We start from the raw sequence: 23,802 nt of genomic DNA on the forward strand, positions 1-23,802 counted from the left end.
TACTGGATCTGGACCCTCCATGAACATCTAGAAGTCCAATATAAAGCTGTGGTACAGCACAGAGCCCACCCCTGAAATATTGGGCATAAGGCAGGGCTTTATCCTCAATGGCACACCCATTTCAAATACAGTGACAATTTAAAGCCAGGAGTTAACCTTGGTAGCAAGTCTTTCAAGGATGGAAAAAAACAGAGCACCTAGAAAGACCCACACAGATTCAAGGAGAACATGCAAACTCCACACAGAAGGCACACAATCCAGACCAGAGAACTGTGGGACAGCAGCACTAACCCCCCTGCCACCCAGAGAAGTAATTTTTTCTATTGGATTTCAACACCGATTGACACTTTTTTTTTGTTAAATAATATTTTACCTTACACAGATAAAGCAGGCTCCCATTTATAAAATAACTAAATTCCCCATGATTTATATTTACACTTTCTAGTTTACATCAGGAAGGCAGCACTGTGAGCCAAACACACGCTAGCCTTGGAGATAGACTTCTCTGCCAGATCATTGTGTGGGAGGAATATTATGTAGACTAAACTTCTTTCAAAGCAGTGGCTTCAATCCCTGAACAGCGGAGGCAGCCTGAAAGAGTTGACATGGCCCTTTATAGATTTCCTGCAAGGGAACGTGCCAGTGTGCGTGTGCGAGCGAAAGGAGAGGATGCTGTGCAGGGGTAATGGCCGTGATGTGTCTCAGTTTGGCAAGTAGGCCCGCGGCGTACTCCAGAGAGGCCTAGCGCCAGACCCTTTCAAACAGGTCCAGCCTGCCAAAGTGAGTCACCAGTCTTTATTATATTGAGCGTCTTTCTGCCAAAACCTCGGACACTTTCTATTTTCATTCGTTCAAGAAAAGAGGCTTTCCTTCCCACAATACTGTGGTTAGTGCTTCACAGCCAGTGCGCTTCGAGTGCCAGGAAAGGTACAGAAGAAGACTTATGGCCAATATGATTCTTTGTGTGTTAGGAAAAAAAAAGTAGTGGCAGTTTTGTGGTGATTATAAAAACTTAAACCAACGGGCCCTGGTTTCTCTTTGTGACCAAGCTTGACCTACAATATTATGTGTGTGTTATGTTAAGCAGAGCAGAGTATGGGAATTTCAAGACAGAGAGTGAGAGTATGAAATATATTTCCTTCTGCCGGCCCGTCTTCTAGCATTTCCATTGGCTAGATCCTTCTTCCCATGCTCCTTTCTGCTGTGTGCCATGTCCGTGATCGCAGTGGGGCTCACTGGGGGCACAGTGAGCCAGGCAGTGCTAATTATTGGTCTGCCTAGTCTGGAAACACCACAAAGCCAGGTGAAGAGGTCAGCTAAACACCATTATACACAACTAGATAAAACTGAGGCTGTTTTGAAGGTTGGTATTTGCGTTTGCTCTTGTGTCATCAGACATCAATACTGCCTTTTAAATGGCGTTTCCCGGTTTAAGACAGAAGGTAAAAGCTTGAGTAAGATATTGACCATGATCGTCTATGGTCATGCAGTAAATGCAGAATGCAGAAGCCAACACTCAGACATCTGTACTCATGGAAAGTGACAGCATTGTGCACCAGAGGTGACACTGTTGTGACAACACTGACTGCTGCAGAGGTCATTACGTTTACAGCCCACTACTTTCAGTGGCAGTGTTTGCTCAAAGAGCAGTTGTTTCCCAACATGAGAGAGTAAAACGAGCAGAAGTGAGGAGGACTTTTTCTGCCAGCACCGGGGATAAAAGAAGTGAGAAAAGAGCCATCACTAAAGAAACACGCAAGAGGTTTAAGACTTGGAACCCATTGGCGGGTCCTGTGCCAGTCGCTGTTCAGAAGAACACTATTTTCGTGGAAAATGTTCATCTTGTTCCTGTGCGGCAGGGGACTGTGGTGTCAGTGATGTCAGTGTGAGGTCACAGCCAGTGGCGCTGCTGACCCCAGCCCTGTTCCCATGGTGATGAGGAGAGTGGAGACAATGGCAGGAAGTGTATGCAGGGACTTGTGGAAACACTGATATCAGCATCCTTTATTATTATTTATTATTATTAAATACATTTCTTCTGCTTTGGTATGTGAATATATTTACTTTGCTGTCTTAGTACAGCACCAGCTTTGTCTTTTTTCATCACTGGGAAAGATTGAAACAAATTTATGTTTGTTATTGTAGTAGATCAAGCTCCATGAACCTAATTGTACCATACAATAAAGAGGATGTCTAAGTAACCTGACCACTCGCTATAAACCCTAGCCCTATAAACACAGCACCTTCTCTACCCTCAATGTGCCCTGTCCCTGTGTCACAGAATAAGTACATAGTGGCAGTAGAGCTTGTCACTGTTCACAGCTCTGTACCCATTAACACTCATGACTTTTAGTGCACAGGCCTGGAGTTTTTTGCACAGTGGCACTCCCAGGTGTACACACACACACAACATACATACACACATTTCAGTGGAGTCACAGGACACAGGAGAAAGTAGCACCCTGTCACACAGAAATGGCGTGAACTTAGTCCCAGGAAAGGTAAAAAAAAAAACTGTGTGAAACACTTTGCCGCCTCTGTAGAATGAAGTTCTACATCCCTGCCTGTTTCTGAAAGCATCTGGAGGCAACAGGAGTACTGCAGTGCCTTGGTTTTTCGGCTGTGTAAGTTGAGTGCAGGCTTGGGGCAGGATGGAACGGGATGGGTTTGGCCATGTAGCATGCTGAGGCAGGCGTCCTCTCCCCATTAGCTACAGGAGGTCACAGCACACATGAGATCCTTGACAGCTCCAGCTTCTCTTTCACAAGCTGGCTATTTAGAGCATGCGAGGGAGGAGAGAGAGTAAATTGAAAGTGGCCCTGGGGCTGTATATTTCATGGTGTCCCAGGGGAATGATGGGATACTGCTTCCTTCTGCTTTGCTGGGAAAAGGCCAAGAACTTTTTTTCCTCTCACTCTTTCTTACAGACTTCATTTTATATCAGAGGCCTACTTTTGGAGGGGGGGTAGGGGGGTGAGCTTTCCACCAATAGCCCATAGGCCCATAAATTTGACATTTCCCACAGATTCCTTCAAGGCAGACATGGTGCTGTGTCAGCATTCTGCTCCCAGTCTAGTGCTCCGCATTGTTTGAAAGAGAGCAGTCAAACTTTCAAGGGGACCCAAGTGTTTTTCCTCACCGCACAGCCCTTTGTTGCTCTGTGTGAGAAAGGGGATGAACGATTTCAGATACAAGATCCCCAGCAGCCACAGTCAGGGAGAGGAAGATAAATCTCTTTTACAGGCCTTCACAGTCGCAGGAAAGTAAACATTTTTCACCCACGTCTTACACTGGGAAACAAACTTCTCCTCGCGGGCTGAAATCCTTTGTTTTCCACTCTTTTTCTCAGCCTATAGTAGTGTACAGCAGATTCACCGAATGAGAGAAAGGCGAACTCAACAAATGCCAGTAAATAAGCCCGAAGCCTCAGTCATATACACATTTACACAGTGTGACTGTCTCTGAGACATACAAGCAAAAAAAGACACCACAATGTTTGTCTTATGTTAGATTCTGAAAGGACGTCCACAATTTCTTGTAACATTCTATTTCTTTTGGATTCTTTCCAAAGAAGAACAATACAGAGGACAGAAATGTTGTTCAAACTTTCTGCACTTTTCATACCTCTTATTGTGATACATTGCATACGTTCTGAGGCGCAGTTAGAAAAAATATAGAACACACTATGGCAGAGAACGGCATGACTCCCAGCTGTCTGTAGCTGTACAACTCTGTGGGATGCATTAGTACTGCGATACAAGTTATTGTAGGTGAAGAGTGTAAAAACCAATATCCAGGGATGGGTATATTGTTTTTGCATGAGGACAATATTTGCAATATTGTTTTAAAAATAAGGGAGTTTGCAGTGTGGAGTAGGACATCCATGCCATCTTGCTCATATTTCCTAGATCCAGATCATTCTTAGAATGTTGTTCATTTGTCCCTGAAGGAATCTGAGGCTACTCAGTTTGTTGCAGATATCTATCAGCCTGTGTCCAAAAAAAAACTATGTCTTGTTTTTTTTTTCCGTTTCTTTTAATGTTACAAAGGTTTTGGAGATAAAAGCGCATTTTCTTTGTAAAATGGCTAAGTAGAACATTTTCGGCAAAAAGCAGCACCATTCAAAATTAAAAGCATCCAAATGTCACTCACAAGTGTTACTCTCCGAATTTTCGAGATCCATCAGCGTTCTTCCATGCCCCTCCTCCCTAACTAGAGGTGGCACTACATTGTCTGTCAGGCAGGATTAGTTTAATCACTGCTATGTTTTCTTGTGCACTCCCAGAGAAGACCTTTTCCTTGTGACCTGATTTATCTGCGGCACCTGATAAGTGCTATTGGGTGCGTTGGTATGTCTTCATAGCAACGTAGTACAAGACAGTTTGCACTGGATGTAGATGAGTGTGATGCAGTACTCCAAAAGCTAAACAGAGTGTTTTTATAGTGTGAAGCAGGGTTCAAAAAAGGCTAGTGCTTCACTTAAGACAGTGCTATATTACAAAATTAAAATACTAGGTACTGTATATATATATGAGTAAATTATTTGAATATTTTTGTGCATTTGTGTTCTATCTCCTTTAAAAAATAGTGGAAGGAAACTATCCTACAATCAGAAAAAGCTTTTTTTGTGATCTCTTTCTTGTGAGTTATTAAGTCGTTTTTACATACATTACAGCATAATGATCTGTCAAGGGGGAAAAGGTGCTTTTAAGGCATGGATTTTGGCTGTGTTTACTATTTGATCTTTTCCCGGAGAAGTTGTCAGGCCTGGGCCCACAAGGAGAAGTGCCACATTAGCTCCCAGCAGAGGCAGTGCTGATGAAAGGGCCAGGGCTGCTGTTGGAGTTTTAGTGCATTTAGGTCTCCGATGTGTGAGAGACACCTGGTGCCACTTGTTCCAGCCGTTGAGTGAATCTTTCACTGTGTTTTGTCTGAGCCTCCCCACATCTCAACAGAGTAATTACAGATTAGCCTTTTTTCTCTGGACTGTTTGTCTGCTTCTGGAACCTGGAGAAAGGACCCTGAGCTCTGAAGCATGAGCAAATCTAAATCTTTTTAAACTGTTTTGTGTATTTCTTGTGTGCAATGATTACAATACAGTGTGCATACATTGTTCTGTATGTATTTTAGGAGGAAATAGTGGGCCATCTGGAATTGATTGTATTTACTTGCATTTAAAATATTGATTACTGGAGATCTTACTTTTTCTAAAGCACCAAGTCCCAGTTTTCTCACGCTTTAAGATATGAGTGACTGAGCTTGTGCAAATTAATTGTGCTGTAGCAAAGCAAAATATAATCAATGCCATTCAAAGCATGTTTATTATTGAAACAGGAGGTGGGTAGTTCCTTATATTAGGACAGGCGTTTTCAGCACCAGGCCCTAATAGTTACTAACAGACCAGTTTTACATGTACTGTAGCTACTACGAGCCTTTAGAAACCACAGTGTCATTGTGCCACCCTTCATACTGCACTAGTATACATGTTAAGTATATGTATAACATGTTATACAGTGTTGTAAAAATATATATTGAAATAGTTAACCTCATTTTTCACTATCAACAGTGAATTAAGGACCCTTGGGCACATTTAAAACATATAAGGGAGTGGGTTTAACACAAAAAAACTGGAGGAATTTATTTACACAAAGAATTGTGGGAGTCTGGAACAGGCAAACCAGCCATGCCTTTAAAAGGTGTTGGCACTGTATTTTATGGTTTGGACTGGAAACCAATCCATATTTATACAGTGAAAACAGAGACCTGGATATTGATCAAAGAAACAAGAATAGGAGCAGAAAGTAACAAACGTGGATATGTGGATATTGAAACACTAAAATCCATCCATTACCCAGAGCTATAGTTTCATCCTGTAGACTGGTGATTCTTTATTTGGGGTGCACACACACCCTTGAGGTGCGAAATGCCCTTTCTGGGGGTGCGAGATTTTTTAGAATGTAAATCTTTGAAAACACTAAATTAGCACAGGCACATAAGTACTTTGTTTCATCAAACCTGGGGATTGTAAGGTAAACTTAAAAAAGTGATTAAGTGAAAGTAATTTTTTCATGGATTCATAAGTTTACTGTGGAACTAAACAAGTATATAATTCTGTTTCTTTCATTCTTTAGTTACAATACATCTAAGGTTGAACTGACCTGACAGTTTTTGATAAAAGAACATATTTTGAGAGTGCAGAGTGCAGTAAAAGTTAAGCAACAGTACTATAGAGAATTGCAGCAAACCAGAGCTTACAGAATGGAAAGTAGAAATAAACTGTGGACAGGACACCCTGTCTATTGCAGGGCACACAGACACAAGGACAATTCAGAGACACCAGTTAAACCAGTCAGCATGTCTTTGGAGACTGGGAGGTCATGAGAGCACCTGGAGAAACCCCCATGAACCCACATATTGCATTGCATTAACTGAATTAACTGAGTATTCAGACTGTGATAAGAATGAATTGAAGAAGCAAAAGCTACAGTACGTGGATGCAGGTGGAATCGTAATGACAGACATGGCTAACTACTGCTCAGTTTGTCAAAACACCTACCAGAGGGAACATCTAGTCGTTTCACATAATCAAGAGAGAGTAAGGAAAACAGGTCAGTGAACTATGATTATAATATGGGATACTTCGAAATGGTGGATTTAGTGCAGGACACAGGTTCATGGTTTCAGAAAATCCAACTATGAAGGAATCAGACAGTTTACAAGATGTAGAATCATGGAATAGACAGGGGCTCAGTAAAGAATATATAACAATTATATCCTGCTTGAAGCACAGAACAGATTCATGCCATGAGTAAATAAATCAAAGCCAAGAATGCAGTGTCTAAATGTGATTGATAAAATGAATAAAAAAATAGAATGAAGTAAAAGAAACCAAAACAAATTAATTACAAATGTAAAAAAAAAAGTATTAAAAAAAACAGGAGAGAGATGGAAAAGAATATAGCAATGGAAGCTGAATTAGGAGATGTTTTCAGTATTATACTGGCAAAAAAACAGGAATGGAGAAATAGTGTTTCTGAGAAAAAAATTGGACACCTTGAGGTGATGAAAGGGAAATGGTTAATGTAGAAAATAAGTATGTCACTCAGCTGTTTACCAAAAAAGAAACACAAAACATGCCTCTGAACGAGGCTGAGGGAAGACAGTGTGGTATTAATTAGTGTGGGCATAGAACTGGCAGAAATGTCAAAGGTAATAGAAGCACTAAGTATCTGATGGCATTTCTATGAATTATACTTAAAGAAACAAGATGTTATTCATAGATCATTAACAAAACTGTTCCAGCATATAATCAAGACAAGGGTAATATTCATTGACTGGAAAATTGCTAATTTAGTGCCCATTCATTAAAAGAGTGACAAAACCAAACCTGGTTATCAGAGACCGATAAGTCTTTTAAGTATATTATGCATAAGGTTAACATAGTCATAATTAGAACTAAATTAAAGGATCATCTGTATGCCGAGTGGATTCTAGGGATAGTAAGCAAGGATTTAGGTCTTGTGTAACTAACTTTTTTTAGTTCTTTGAATAACAGAGACAAACAGAGCACACAATACATTTTTTATAAAAGAAATGTTGGGATTAATTCTTCAATTTCAAGTGGTAGGAGTTTGAGGCCATGCACGTACTGTAATTGGATTGAGAACTGATTAAAGATAAACAGAATACAACTTGGGGGTGCGTGCTCATAGTGGGGTAGAGTAATTAGCAGACTACCGAAGGAAGATGCATTAGGACAACTGCTCTTCCTAATTTATATCAATAATCTAGACTCTGGTACAGATAGTAAACTTGTCAAATTCACAAATAATGCCAAAGCAGGGGGGGTTAGCAAACACAGTAGAAACACAGTATATAAAACCAATTCAAAATTCAAGACTGGGCAAACACCTGGAAGATTACATGTAATACAGTATGCGGTGTGTTAACTTTTTATGTTTATGTTGACACATCCTTTAAATCTCACGGGAGGGAAGCAATATGAAATAAAAACAGAATGACAGATAGGATATATAGATGGAAGTATAGAGTTTAAATAAAGAGATGTTGTGTTCAATGCACTTGTAAGACTTCATTTAGAACATTGTGTACAATACCACAGAGCCCTGTATTGCTCTGGATTCAATCCAGCAAAGAGTGTACAGATACATTCCCAGGGTTAAAGGAATATCCTTCATTGCCAGACAAAAGGTGAGATGAATCTTTAAATATTAAAAGTTACAGGCAAAAGCATATTCAAACTGAGAACAGGGCGTTATAGGATTATGGAAGAAGCTACCCAGCCATGTTGTTATTGCCGATACTTTGTTTTTTTAAAAAGATGGATGCATGTGATCCTCAGATCACCCAGATGAATGTACAGTAGATATGCCAAATAGCCCCCTCTAATTTACTCCCTCATATTCTTGTGTTCTTATGTCACTGGACAGTCACAATCCCAAGGGTGAAATTCCCAGGCTGAGGTGAGGCCAGACTTTTTACTTTTTGCTGTAGAGCCAGACCATTTCCAAGCTCCTGTCGTCGCAGGTGAATTCTGAAAGCTACTGTATCATGATTTTATCTGCTGGTCTTTCACACTGTTGCTAGAAAGTACCTCACAGCTGTAGCCCATCCACAGTTCCTTGCTCATTTTACATGTGGCTCCTGCTTAGATTTATTAATAAGTTGCTTCAAACCATACTTTGGCTCTTTAGGCTTTGTGCCAGCAAGGTAATTTAATAGCAAAATTATTTGATCCAGTATTTGTGTACATTTCTTTGCCACTGAGAGATATTTTAGTTTTTGCTGACATTTTTCTCATCCTTAAGAGTGTTCAGACCAACAGTCAGACCATTCAAGTTTTGATTCAAAATCTATTTTTTTAAATGTATACATAATATGTGACTCTACAAAATGACACCAACCATTGGAAAGGCGTGGATAGTTTTGCAAGGCACTGTATATAGTATGATGGTCATTTTAAAAATCTGTTTGTTGCTTTTACCATCTACAGCAAAGCCTTCATCAAACAGCTCAGGGTTATGTGCAGAAATCCTGGGCTGACGATTCTAGATAGATGTGGAACAGAAGTGGTCTGTCTGAAGTGAAATTGTCTAAACACTGCAGTTATTAAATATGGAATGACGTAAAACTGGGGAGGAAAGGTCAGGGTTAGTTAAACAAGGGCCAGATTCAAAGCAAACTGAAATAAACTTGCAGGGTCCACAGTTTCAGTTCACTGGTGGGTAGCTTTATGATACATTAAAGATAAGATGTGCAATTGCAATGCTGAAATGAATCATTATACAATACTTTTGTATAATTTGTTCACTTATTTAGACATATTTACTGCCCAGGGTGGTTTTTCTTTTGATACAAGATGAATTAATAGAGGTTTCTTTTTCTGTGGTGTGCTGACACTTGGATAAGTGATAACTTGCATCGCATACTGCAGCGCAGGGGTGTAATTCAAACCTTTCTTTTTCTTTGGCTTGGAAATATTCACGTTCCGGCAGCAGATTCTTTTAAGAGAGGAGAGGGATGACAAAGAGCGCCGGTTTTAATCCTGAGCTTGAGTTGCAGCGTTTTGGTCCCAAGAAAGAAGAGGGGTACTTGTGAAAAACAATAAGCCACCCCTCTGTTTCACCTACCATTGATAAATCAAAATGGTGCGTTTGTATTTCTAAATTAAGTTTCTGCCTCCTTTTATTCTTCGCCGTGTTCCTGAGCTTACTGTGAAAAAGGCCTTTTGAAAGTGGGTTTTTATACACAATTGGATTACAGCTAAACACTGGGTGAGAACTGCCTGGCTTCAGCGTGAATCTTGGAGCATTACAGCTGGCTTGCTGCATGCATAATGAATCTTCCTGAGTCCCCAAGTCGTTGGCCGAGCCACTGTAAGAGAACCTGGGAACATTAGGTGGAACTGTTTTCCCTTAACAAGCTATGAAAGTGCAGAGAATGTCTACATGAAAATACAAGAAGAGAAAATCAATATTTACAAGAGTGTACAAGTTGCCTTAAGTTGTTAGAGTAATATTCCTTATAAGAGAAGCATTCCATCAACATGGTCCTGAGGTGTAGTGGAAATATGCACAGAAACTCCTACAATGTGAGCCTTTGCATCTCCCACCACCCCATATGTTGAAAACCTGGAAAATTCAAGGCTAAAAAAGGAAAAATATACACTGTGTGAAAATGTAATAATAATAATGTATAATAATAAAATTTAGCATTGTCTCGTGCGGTAGTACCATCAAACTGATGGTAAGAACATCTTGAATGTATGATTTCTTTAAAATAAGTACAACAGCAGCTGAAGACACTTGCTTTTAAAGTTCCACTGGCTTAATTTTCTCTAACAGAAGGATCGTGATCTATGCTATATTGAGTATTGATTTGGGAGAAAAAAAAACTAGTTATTTAATTGATTGTGTTAGTACTGCTCACAGAAAATCAGGTGCCCCTTTACACCTTTTCCTGGGAAGTTTTTAAGACACAATTGTCTAGGCTATTTTCTAGACAGTTTCTAGCACATGGCTAGAATCGATTAAAAAATGAATGTGCTTTTTTTATTTCAAATAGGACGACATCAGCATCTCTGCATAGTAACAGCTTCTTTCTGAGGAATAATGAAAGCCTGCCTTTAGTCAGGAGCTGTGCTACGAGTTTGGCCATTCCAATACTGTCAGTACAGGGGACCCTGGGTGAGGACAGACTTCATCTATTAATTCTGAGGGAGAAAGGACGCTTTGTGCTGGAGTTACTGCAGCTACTAACATTCCATAGTGCACAGAAGGAGAAAGGGAGCAGTAAATACATTAGCACGACCAGTTAAGCTTTTGTGTGCGCTTTTTATACATGTATACATTTGTTCTTGAGGTTCCTTTCATTGGTGGGGTGCCTTAATGTTTCAAAAGTCAAGCCTCTTTGCTTTCTGCTGTTAGTGTAATGAAACTACAGCCTTTTGCATCTCGCCACAGAGATTCACTGTTAGCTGAAAAAAGAAAATGTTAAGACATTTGGCAACCAAGCAACCACTGCCCTTTTCTGGCTTACAATTCTTTCTGTTTCAAGAAGCAAACAGATCTAGGCAAAGGTTTGAATTCCAGGATATTGACACACAATACTACAACAAACTACTTACAGTACAATATGTGGCATGAGGTAAACCCACACAAGTCTAGGATGGATATCAAAACTCAGTAGGTCAGAAGTGGAAATCAAATGTAGATGGTTTATTCAGAACGCTTTTTTATATACATTTTGTGCTGATCTCCTTGGGTTCCACCTTTTTTAACAGATTTTGATTCACTCACGAACATTTTCCCTTTTAGCCAGCCTGTGTATTATTTGATGCTTATTAGCCTATCATCTCCCAGTCTTTCCTCATCACGTATCCTGAATGGGACGTATAACAGAAACGAGACTTGATTTACAGACTCTCTAATTAATAGCTGTCAAACGGGGTTGATGGATGTGGGTCTTGCGCCTTTCTCTATGACAGCCGCACATTCTTGTCTAGCATCCCGTGATTTCTAGACTGGCTCGGAGCCCCGTTTGTGGCCGCGCTCTCCCGCCGGTTCCCAGCTAGGAGGCCACGAAGCGAGGGCAGGCGACGGCCTTCGCAGGAGAGAAGGAACGCAGGCGATGGCGCGGCTCCCATGTGCCGCGGGCAGCCGGCCTTTTCACTCATTCGTCCTCTCTCTCCTTGCCATGGCTCTCTTCTCTAAGGGAAGGGCTAAATTAGAGATATATTCTGTGCGTGGTGGGGGAGTCTGGCTCCTTTCAGAAGGGGCGAATGCTTGTGAAAGGGCCTGTTTGTGCTGCCCGTTTTGTTGTTGTTGTTGTTGTTTTTTAAGCCGGCTCCTGAGAGCTCTCCACAGGGGGCAGCGCAGGTGTGGCGCCCAGTGCTCCGCTCTCAGGCTTTATTTGCATATTTAATTAGCGGAGGGACTGGGGGCCATTGTGGACCACGGTACTTCATTGAGGGGACTGTCAGAGTGTGTGTGAAAGTGCCCTCCCTCCCCCCTCGCCACCGCCACCCCCAAATTTCGCTCTGTTGCTGGGGACACTGGCGTTTTGTTCACTGGGGCGCCAGATTTCCTTTTGTTTTAAGCTGTTGATGCAGACGGCATCTCTGAGGAGAATGCAAACAAGTTCTAGATTGTTTACTTTGTCTGGGAGGCAAAGCGGAACGTTTTTGTTTTGTTTTGGATGCTTCAAGTTGGTTGCGCGGTGTTGTTTTTTTCTTCTTCTTCTAATTGCGGTGTCTTGGTTTTGGAGCTCCCCTTTCGCCATCGCCCCAAAAGCGGTTCTCAATGTTCTGATTTCTGACACAGGGAAGTTTCTGTTTCTGTTCTGCTGTTGCTCTGATTTGTTGCGAGTGGGTTTTTGCTTTGCACATGGCCAAACAACGGGTGGAGAAGGACGTTTTAGATTTTGTCCACTACCCAAGTGCCACCTGTGAGAGGAGGCTATAAACCAGAAAAAATCGTCAATTTTAATGTCACTTCACACTTTAATGTCATTTTCTGCATTACCTCAAGTGGATGATAGTTGGCTACTCATTAATTCCTAGCGTATTATAGATACCTCTAAAATGTAGAGCACCTTTGATAACTTCTAATAGCTTTCTTTGTGACAAGAGATAGAGTTTTGTTCTATCACTTTGAAAAGTTTTCTACGTTTACCTGAATCTGTGAGCATCGATAAACTAGAAATTACCAGGTAAACTGCAGATGAACTCTGGTTGTCTTGGGGGGAAAAACAACTGGTTTTGAGATGAAGTATGCAGGCCATTAGACCTGTGCTTAGCAGGCCTGTTAACCTTATTTAGCAGTTTCAATTGCTCACATTCAAAATGGAAGTGAATGGTGGCTTAACAGTGACCAACAGTGCGGTGCAGAGCTGCCTTTGATGAACCTTGTGTGACCTGCCTGCTGTCAGGTAGAAGCAGCGATATGACTCATCTTGCCCTGGGAAGTACCACAAATCTCAAGTTTCAGTCACACTTCAGGATCATGACCTGTTCACATTGCACTGACCTCTGTATGCTGCTGATAGCTGCAGTAATTCAAGTTAATGCTTTTAAAATCTTTCTCTTGTTTCATTTCTCTGTACAAGAATATCAAAAGGTATGGCATTATAGGTCTTATACGATATTAGTCTGAAGCCAGACTTATTGCCTTGCACTGAATAGTTCTAGTACCTCTGAACTCTTTCATAGGGCTCCATTTGTAAGTATCGCCTAAAAAGAATCTGAATGAGGCTGTGTCATGAACTAAAACTATGAGTGGGCTCTACAAAATCAGTATTTAACGGTGGCTTTCTGTTTGCTATAGTTTTTTTTGCTTTACCGATATGAAAATCACCTGTCTAGGGCTAGTTTGTGATTTTAGATTGGCTCAGCATTCCTCACTGGTACAAGTAGGATGAAAATGGATAGATGAAGAGTCAGTCTCAGTATTAATTCTACAACAGTATACTGTATCTATTAATTTAAGTTGAACTTTGATTTTCATACAACTCAGAGCCTTTCAGATGCATCATTGTAAAAAAAGTTTTTTATGGGACTATTTTTTTTGCTTTGCTTCATTTAAATAGGCTACTTTATATGAAAGATACTTTGAAACGGTTTGTAGAACAAATTTGTGAATAAGCACTTTTGACTCCAGGATCCTTTTTTTCCATCACATGAAAATCTTATCAAATTCTTCTGGTAAACTAAGGAGAAACACCTGTGGCACACATGTGAAGTTATTTTTGTGTGTGTTTGTGTCTTAGGTTGACTGAAGTCACACCAGACTTTCTTGATGTTAGTTTTTTTTAAAGTGATATTCGGATATTTGAAGGCATTCTCACAGAATAAGCACATAAAGAGTTTGAACTAATTGTGCCTTTTCTGTTCTGGTGACGTTTTTTTCTGTAGTTTCCCAAAGTTCATCTTCAGTTTTCCGAGGGCCTGAGAAAAACATATGGATTTGCCTTAAAAGAGTGAGAAGCAGAAGCAAGTCAGAAAGTACCTAGGATTCTCTAGCATTTTTTAGAGAGCCCTGTCTGTCTGTGTCTGTCCTGTTCCCTTCTGTGAGGTCCTCTGGGTCACATCTGAGGCATGAAACAGGGACAGCTTGTAAATGTACAGTAGACCTCCTCTCCACATGGCCACATCCTTTGAACCATTTTCTCTCCGCTAGCTCTGGAGATCAGGATGTCTGATCAGGCCAGGGGCATTCTCTCAGGTCTGCAAAACAAGCCTGAGTAATTCATCCTCTGGGTTTCACACTACCAGTGCTGGGCCTTCAGTCCACGTGCTCCAAGGTTTGCTATGACAACCGGTCCGGTTGATCCCAGCAGCTAAACCCACTAGGCTCACTGTCAATGAACTGGAAGAGTGTTGGCCACTTCCTCTGTACAGTTGTCTTCAATGGTTTTGTCACTTTTTACCTCTTATTTTCATATGGACGTGCGGAGCAGAATTTCAGTGTTCGGGTTACAGGCATTCTGCAGATTGGTGCTCTGTGTCAGCTCTTATACTTTGCTTAATGGCTGTTCTCCGCTAGAATTCCTCACTACAGAATTCTGTAAACAAGCAGAAGATTGAAGAAGAGACTCCTTAGTTTGCTTACTTCAGATGAAAATATAAATGTTAAATTGAATTGTTTTTCTATTCTGTGAAAGGGTGCTACTTTTGATGGAGTGGCTGGGTGGAACGTAGGTGTTTTCTGTATAAATAACAGCTGGAGAATTCTGCTGGGTTTTAATATGCTTAAGTATGCTATTTTTCTATGAGACAGCTTTATGGATGTGTGTTTAAAGATCTGGCCAGTGGGGCTACTTGACTAATTAAATGGAGTTTATTCTTTCTAACCAGCACCCCTGTTCCCCTCTTTCTCACAGCTCTAAGTATTGTAGTCTCTGGGATGAGACATACTGTCTGCTTCCAAAGCAGACAGTGAAACCTGGCATCGATCTGGGGTTACAGCACCCACTACTCTTCGCTGGTGACTTGTGAATTGGGTGTCTGCAAGGCTGTGGGCAGAAACCCCAGGATGTGTTGATGCTGGAAGGGATTTCGAATGTTTAAAATGCTTTTCAGAATCATCGTCACAGTGTCCAAAAGCATTGCATTATTTACATTTTTATTTTCAATGTGGTGTAATAATGTGTTTATTATTTTTATGGTCCTTACATTTAACCTTCTGCTTCTCTGTTTCTTATTCAGATTCAGGCCAGTCTGAAAGCCCAAGCCAGCCGAGTGAAGCTGATATCAAGGACCAGCCAGAAAATGGTGAGTTACTCTGGCCTAGTAAAAAAAAAGAAGAAATTAGTCACTAAGCACGAATATTTGGACAGGTTCACAGTCAATTCAGGAATAGTTTTTGTGTGTCTAGCCATGAACCTACAGTAATTGACAAAATATTGCATCACGATATGATCCATTCATGTACTTTAGACTTAGATGCTCGCGCTATCAAGATGCGGAGCTGAATCTTCCAAATTTTTTGCCCATTTAACTCACTCTTACCAATCATGCTGTCTTTGAAAAGAAAAAGTTGCCCATGCAGATAATGCTTGAGGTCTGGAGTGGGGGTGTCTGCGGTTGTGCACCACACTAAACTAACGAATGTGTCGAGCAGTCTGCCTAGGGCATTGAAGAGAGGAGGCCATTCAGATTGTATTACGTCATTGATTGTGACTTGTTCCACATTCTCAGCTGGCTACTTTTCGCGGAGTACCCAAGTATCAGCTTCAAGAACACGCCTCACTAACTTGTGCCAGACTTCTGCAACTCTTTGTGTAAAGAAGTCCCTCCTTTATTTGGGACTTTTCGTTTGGCTTTCCTTTTTTTTACGCTGATGTCCTCCAGTCAGTGCCTCCCTGCTGACCTTTCTGTCCTTCCTTAGGGTGTCAGCTCCTTTCATGTATGTGAGTTCTTCTTTAGGTCCAAACTTACATGTCTCTAAATAGTGGCTCGTCTCCTGGGCAAGCCAGTGTGCTGATATGTCTAATGTGGGGAGAACCAGTAGGTGGGAAATTTGCTTGGGATTTCCTCTGAGCTAAGGAATACAGAATAGGACCCTTGACCTCCAGTTCCCAGGCTGGAATCCAGTTTTGTTTTTGCTGACCATTCCAGTGATTCCCCATTGGCAGTTGGAATTAGCTGGGAATGGGCTGGATGGATACAGCAAAGAACTGGGAGTCTGTCTGCTAGCTGACAGCTCTGGTCTTTAAACAGCAGTGTCTCAGTGCAAGCGGCAGGGCTGTGAGACAGTGTGTGCCTCAGGGGAGGTGTGTGTGTTAGACTACCATGGCTATGGGTCACTGAAGGATTACAAAACACATTTACAGCAAACCGAGGAACTCATGGTGGGTGGGTGGGTTTTGTGAGAGATTTTAGACCTATATATGCCCAATCTCTTTATGGAGGGTGAGACCTAAGTTCCTGTTACTATTAATATGAAAAAAGTACCTTTAAATTTAAAACTCCAAGCAAAACTGAAAAGCACAATGTTTAAGGTTTTTAAAATATTGAAGATCATTCTTTATAGTTTGCCTGAACGATGGCGTATTGTGGGTTTCTGAGTGAATATTTTAATATTTAACTTTAATGAATTAATATTTTAACTACTATTTTACTATTTAATTTTAATCAGTTGAATACGCACAAACCGGACAACTGTAGAAGTATATTGTAAATAGTGACTGGAAAAGGTACACACAAATTTAAACCCACATAGGAACTACCATCACTCATGGAAATTAAAATATCACAAAAATGTGCTTCCGTATAGCTTGTTATTCAAATCTTTTAGTTCAGAATATGTTTCCCATATGTGTAAAACATTTACAGATACTTCTGCTTCTGGATATTTTCAGTACTATGCAAGTATTTATTAAGGCTTGTTTGTGAATGGTGGCACAAATAATGGAATGATTATCTTATCTTTAGCCATTGAACAGAAGAACATCACCCTTCACATGCCCTGTCCCGGCTTAGGCATATAAATAATTCTTTCCTAAATATAAGTGATTTTTCTCGGTGTTATATAAAACAGGCTCTCACCATCTGCTGTCTGTCTGCTGAAGGCCATGCCGTTATGCAAGGATTACAGTGTTTGTAAACCCACAAGAGCAGGCCGCAACTAGCCCATTTCCCAGTCAAACAGCAGTCAGCCCAGGCAGTGAATGGGATTGAGCTGCTGTAATAAAACTGCAGGAGCCCAGACAACTTTCACTGAGGTAGCTGACTGAGTCTAGCTATTATCGTCTTGACAGTCGTTTAATGATGTTGCTGAAGTAGACATTCAGGTGCAGGAACTCAAGCATCACATCAAAAAGTATTACTTGTTAATACTTCCTACGAAAGACATACATTTTTTTGGAACTCGGTGTCCGTGAAACCTGATTTTATGCTCTTTCTTTCATTAAAACACGGGTGCTAACCTAAAATAGAAAATGTTTCCCTGATTCCGGCGTATTTGAAAACCTTTATGTCTTTTACTTATTAAATTCCCCTTGGGATGCAACTCCATAACTTATGACTAAGTTATATATAATTGGATTTTCATGCCAGCTTTGGAGCATATCACGCGGTATTATAAATAAAATACAGTATATAAGTGAAAAGAAAGGAATAGACTAATAAAATGTACATTGTGACTACACAATGTTGGAGGTGTTTTGGTTTTGTCACCTCTACATTAGTAACTGCCACCAGACACACAAGGCCTTCCTGTGTGACCTCCAGCTGACCTCCCTGTGATTCTTGTGGTATAGGCTAGTGCTAGCTAGGCTTCCTCTGATCTCATCCGTTCCCTGGCCTGCTGTTAACCAAGGAACTGTATCACTGAGGGGTTAGATCATAAAACATCTCCAACCCCTGCATACCTATACATGCTTTTCTGCAAAGTGATGTGGTGGCAACCAGGGTAAGGGTTAAGGGTTAGAGACACTGCTGTGCACATACAGTAAGACAAGGACAGAAGTTGTCCTTCTTTAGACCCATGCTTTAGTGCAGTGAACCTGTAGGCATCAAAGCACTTCTGTGTTTTCAAGATGCATCTCAAAGCTTTTCCTTCACAACGACATTTGTTTTCAAGCAGCAAATGAGCAAGTGAGCAAAAGGGAAACATCAGTACAGTGAAGCTCAAACACTGTAATATTCTGTTTTTTCATTACCTTTTTATTCAAGCTGTCAACATGGCGGAACCACTTATTTGAACCTGAAATTATTTTTATGAACATGTTGGGTAAAGATTATGTAAGTATCTAAAGATTGAGGATTGATTTATAACGACGGGTTTAAGATCTGGAAAAGCACACATACTGTACAGTGCCTTGCAGAACTATTCAACCCCTTTCAGTGTTCTTCCATTGTATTGAATTACCAATGATTTCTACCACTGTTTCAAATGTTGATTAAAAATGTATGGGGGAAAGAGATTAAATGTCAACAAAAACTGGACAGAACTAAATTATGTTGATTGCATAAATATTCACCTCCCTGAGTCAATACTTGATTATAATTACCTTTGGTGATCATTACACCTCCAAGTCATTGTGGATAAGTCTCTACCAACTTTTCAAACTGAGATGCTGCTTTTTTCACACATTCTTCCTTGCAAACTTGCTCAAGCTTAGTCAGGATCCCGGAGGGATTCCATTTTTGCATCACGCTATGCAGGGATGTGTTTTCTTGAAGAATAAAAGTAAAATTGAAGAATAAGTATATCGATTTTGAATATCGATTTAATGTTTTCGGCATCATTTTAATTAATCGATTGATTTTTTCTCTTGAGCTTTCGTGTCCGTCCGGTCATTGAGTCCCCAGCATTGCCCAGCCAGCCAAAAAATGCTCATCAATTCCTGGCGATTCCTGCTCCACAGCACCTTGTTAGTCAGTGAAATGACCCAGGCTGTTATCTACTCTCCCCTTACAGTATTTAGGTGTTTCCCTGGTGTGACAGATTGTTTTGATGGTTCTCTTTCTTCTAGAGACTTGAGGGTTTATGGGACTTGTAGTTCTTTTTCGTTCAGGTTGGTTCTCCAGACCTCCCCAGGATGTTACAGTATACAGTGTCCTCCAAAGGTATTGTGTCAGCCAAGTTAAAAAAAAAAATACATTTGTGATCAGAGGATTAATATGAATGATGTGTGCAGCATGTTTTATTGTTGGATATTACAAGCATACATTTGATGCATGTTCATATTAGAATGAAAGCATATATTTTTCAACCCTGGAATTTAATCTGTTCAGAAGTGTTGGGACACTTTCACTTTAAGTTAATTACTTGTTGTGCTTCAGAATGTGCTTGGAAGAACTGTACGAGATGAGCCAGAGTAGGTTTGGAACAAAGTTCTATGGACAAATGAGACTGAGATCACCCTTTTTGAAAGTGATGGAAAGGTTAAATTGTGGAGAAAGATAACAAGTGCAGATGCTCTAAAGCACAGCAGCTGGTATGGAGGTAATGCCATGACCTGCACATGCATGGCCACCTCTGGAACTGGCTCATTCATCTTTATTGATTAGGTAGCTAATGAAGGTAGAAGCAGCAGAATGAATTCTGAAGTTTACAGAAACATTTTGTCTGCTTATGTGGAAGAAAGTGCTTTCAGACTAATTGGGCAGAGCTTCACCATGCATCATGACAATGACCCAAAACATACAGTACAGCCAATGTAACCAAGTAGTTCATCAGGAGAAGTCCGAGAAAAGTCCTACAGTAGCCAAATCAAGTTTCAGATTTCTATCGAATTGAGGATATGCTGTGTGTCCTCAAGAACAAGAAAAAAATAAAGTCAGAACACCCCAAGAACAGGCAAGAACTCAAAGTGTTTACAGCAAAGGCTCTCAAATGATTACACAAAAGGTTTCTTGAGATTACTAGGCACAGAACACATGTAGTTATTGGCTCAAAGGGATCTGCATCCAAATACTGACTTTTACCACTCTGAAATGTACTCAAAACATTACTTGTTCTCTCTTTAAATCACTGATTGCAACACAAAGTAGATTTTTATCTAATATGATCAAAAATAATGTATGCATGCAATACTCTAAAACTAAAATGTATGTATTTTACTGTATTTATTTCATTGACATTAGTCGTGCGATCACAACTACAAGTTTCTCAACTGTGGAGCACAAATAAATGTTTTGGCTTTGCTGTCCTGATTGCAAAGTCAGAACTGTGGAGGGCACTGTCTATTTGTTCCAGCTGATTAAGATATCCGTGAGTCCCATAAGAAAAGAGGCACTGGAAATGTACAGTAAGTACAGGTGCTGCAATGCAGTGAAAATGAATTCTGGCCAATTTGCTTCTGACACAATTTATTCCCATCACTGGGTGAGATTAGCTGTTGTCTTCTCCTCCTTTTGTTCATCTTTCTCCTTTTTCTTCTGTTGTTGTCATTATAATCATTTCTGTGGGTATTCCAGGAACTGCTCATGTGCCCAATTGCTGGAAACCAGTTATTGCCTTTTGGAAACTTGAGCACACAGGCATTCATTGAACAAAGTTTAAACATGTACTGCAGATACGATAAGCTTTGTAATTTAGAACATGTTTTAGATTTAAATGGAAATGGCTTTGCAGTACTCTGAACTCTGCCACAGTTCTTTTTTTTCTGAAGGCTGAGTTACATTTGAAAATAACGAAAACCTTCAATGGCTCAGTTATGATTTTTTAGTGGCTAGGGCAGCTAAATGTTAAGCTACTGTTCTTTGGTGCAGCTATGCAAATGTCGTTTGTGAGAATCCCTATACACTTCTTTGCATGTCCTTTTATTAATTTTTTAAAATTATAATTACTGGTAATTTGTGTTATACCCACTGGATTTGTAATAGCCACATCCTGGTATGCAGCTACAATATAACCATGCCACCGCACACAGGGGAGAATGAGGTAATGTAGGCAAACTCCTCTAAGCCACCCATTGCCACGCCTTTACAGCCCCATACCGGAGGTTCAACAACAACAAGAGGAGAGCACCCAGGAGGCTGCAGGGGGCGCTGTGTCACTAGGAGCATTCCTAACTAATCCCACCCTACTTTCGGCGGTACTCAGCCAATTGTGCACGGCCACTTGGGAAGTCCCGACCACAGTCAGCTAGTGACATATCCCAAGTTCAAGCCCATGACCATAGAGCTCTTTCTGCCTGTTCCCGAGTGAGAATCTCTGCCTTTTTCCTTTCTTTGTCACCCGCCTCTTGATTAAAGTCTCAGATTGTGTGAAACTCAAGCCCATCTCTCTAGTCAGTGTACTGAGCACAGCTGCAGGCCATTATTTTTGTTGAGCTATGGAAAGCCCTTTGGAAGTTCTGAGAATTGCACCTACTGGAGCCAGAGTGTATATCTCCAAAGACTGGGTAGCAATGCGTACAGGATTCCATTGCATCAACTCATTTCCCAGTAATTGTGCTTTTGAGGTCTGCAGTGTTATTGTTGTGTCAGAGTATCAATATTCAGCAGAGTGGAAACTTTGACTTTACTCAGGGTATGTATATGGGCTCCTGCTAGAGGTAGGGAAGGAGGTCTGCTTTCAGTCCTTGATTTTAGCTGATGTAAGCTTTTTTGCTTGTAATGAGGCATAGATATTATCCATTCCATGCTGTGCTATTTTATTTATTGTTCCTACATGCTATACTGTATACCTCTCCTGATTTAGACACAGTTGCAGTTACAGTTGTTTCTGTTGTTGGCTTTATGGCTTATTCTCAGACTGACTGTAGAATGCAGTTTAATAGCACATCATTATTTCCCATCTAAATATATTCTGTTGTTTTCCTTTCACGTTTCTGCGTGAAATATGAGAGTGGGGCTTCCCAACATTTCAGAAACTTTGCTCTAAAATTCATTTCAGCATACTTTGTCTTGGGATAAAATGAAAATCAAATTTCAGTTTCCTCTGTCTGCCCTTGTGAATCACAGCCTCCTTCTCCCCAATATTAGGACCCTGGGAAACATATGAAGCAAAAAAAAAAAAAGAATTATGATCAAGATGATGGTATCCAAAACATCCCATAAGTGAAGCCTTTTAAGAACATCACTAATAACTAGATAAAAAAGTTTCAATGTTCAGCTGCCAACTTCTGCTAATCATCTATTTCTATCAGTATATTGGAGCTTGACCTTGGTCAGGTGCTGTCCAATCAATATGGCCCATAATTGGGGGATGTCTGGCATCACAGACAGAGTGTACTCAGTAGGAAACATTAACTTGTAAAAGTCATCTGTGTTATATATTATATCAGCGTTAAAATCCACAAGCATTAATGAGAACATTGCTGCTGCAGACATTTTATTAGCCTCTCCTTTTTTCTTCCTCTGTCATATCATCCCAAGACTATTTTTCCTGCTCATAGCCATCACACTCTGGACTCCACTGAGCGTCACCTTGACAAGGCTCTGAAGAGCTGACATGATCCCCAAATCACTTTGCTTCATATATCTGTTTATGGAGTCAGTGCCCCTTCCCAAAGCTTTTAAGTGTTTAATAAGTAAGGCTGAGAATTATGGGTGGCACAGTGCTGCAGTGGTTACCATTGCTGCTTTGTAGCGCAGGGATCCTGGACTCATTTCTGAGCCTGAGGTGCTGTCTGTGTGGAGTTTGTATGTTCCTCCTGTGTTCACATGGGTTTTCACCATGAGCTCCGCTTTTCTCCCACAGTCCAGAGACATGCTGGTGGTTAATTGGAAAAGTGGTCCTGGTACAAGTGTGTTCGTGTTTGTGTGTGCCCTGTGATGGACTGGCATGCCGTTCAGGCTGTATCCCGCCTTGCACCCACTGCTTGCTGGGAAAGGCTCCGGCTCTTACGTGACCATAAATTGGAAATAGCGATTTAAAATTGGATGGATGGAACTGAGGATCATGATAGAAAATAAATACATATAAATTGCCCTCCTGTTGTGATCTTTTGATCATTCTTTTCAGAAGCTAAATTTAATTGATACATTTCTGAAGTTAATTTATAATAGGAAGCAGAGCACAAATGATTAGCAAGAAACAAGACTTCATGGCTACTTTGGAGTGGTTCATTTTGTTTGTCTATGCTCCTAAGAATTAAAAAAGGGAAAGTATTTTTAAGAAGTAGATATTCACTCTCTAGAGTGTATAACCCATTCTCTAGAAACGTTGTCAAGTACTTGATTAAAACATAAAACTTAGAGAAAGGGGTCACAGGCAGTAATATATCATTTAAATAAGCCCTATTACACTGCATAACAATAATATCATTGAGTTGTGAATAGCGTTGTCAAAGATATATAGTTCTGTCTGTGATTTAGATCTTTTATGTTTTATAGCCAAAAACCTAAGAAACTTGGGCAATTTATGTTTCACCTCAACTGTTGAGTTCAGTTGACAGCTTTGGTAGTGGGAGATTAATAGAAGAAATGCTGTTCAGATTTCTTGAAATTAATATTTAGTATGATGTAGGGACCAAAAATGGAATGGGACAGTGGTGAACCAGATAAATAGCCTGAGAGTGTTTAAAAGTTTCACCAAGAAAGGTTCCATAGATGGCTGATATGTCAGCAGCACGTAAAGTCAGCTACATTGCGTAAATCTGTCCCAGCTGCATCAAAGCAGCCCTGTACAGTAATTGTTATTGTTGAAATGTTTACACAGAATGTCATTTTTCTTTCTCTCCCTCTCTGCTTTCCTTGAAAAACAAATAAAATCAGGGCAAAGAGATAGCATTTCCAAGAAATGCCATGACGCTGAAGAATGTAATATTTGGAGAGTTTAATTTTTTTGAAAGTGATAGCGACATGTGACGCGAGCTGTTTCTGAAAGT

The 23,802-nt window shown here is 40.4% G+C and overlaps 1 protein-coding gene across 14 annotated transcripts in view; it reads left to right on the top strand.

The window, feature by feature from the left end:
- nfia (nuclear factor I/A) overlaps positions 1–23,802 on the top strand; it is a 300,532-nt gene that overhangs the window by 195,316 nt on the left and 81,414 nt on the right. For all 14 annotated transcript variants that reach the window (XM_015356145.2, XM_069194347.1, XM_015356146.2 and 11 more), the window contains one exon: positions 15,224–15,289. In XM_015356145.2, coding sequence (XP_015211631.1) covers positions 15,224–15,289 — 66 coding nt within the window. The remainder of the gene's footprint in view (positions 1–15,223; positions 15,290–23,802) is intronic.

This window comes from Lepisosteus oculatus, chromosome 9, assembly GCF_040954835.1.
Source record: "Lepisosteus oculatus isolate fLepOcu1 chromosome 9, fLepOcu1.hap2, whole genome shotgun sequence".
NCBI lineage: Eukaryota > Metazoa > Chordata > Actinopteri > Semionotiformes > Lepisosteidae > Lepisosteus > Lepisosteus oculatus.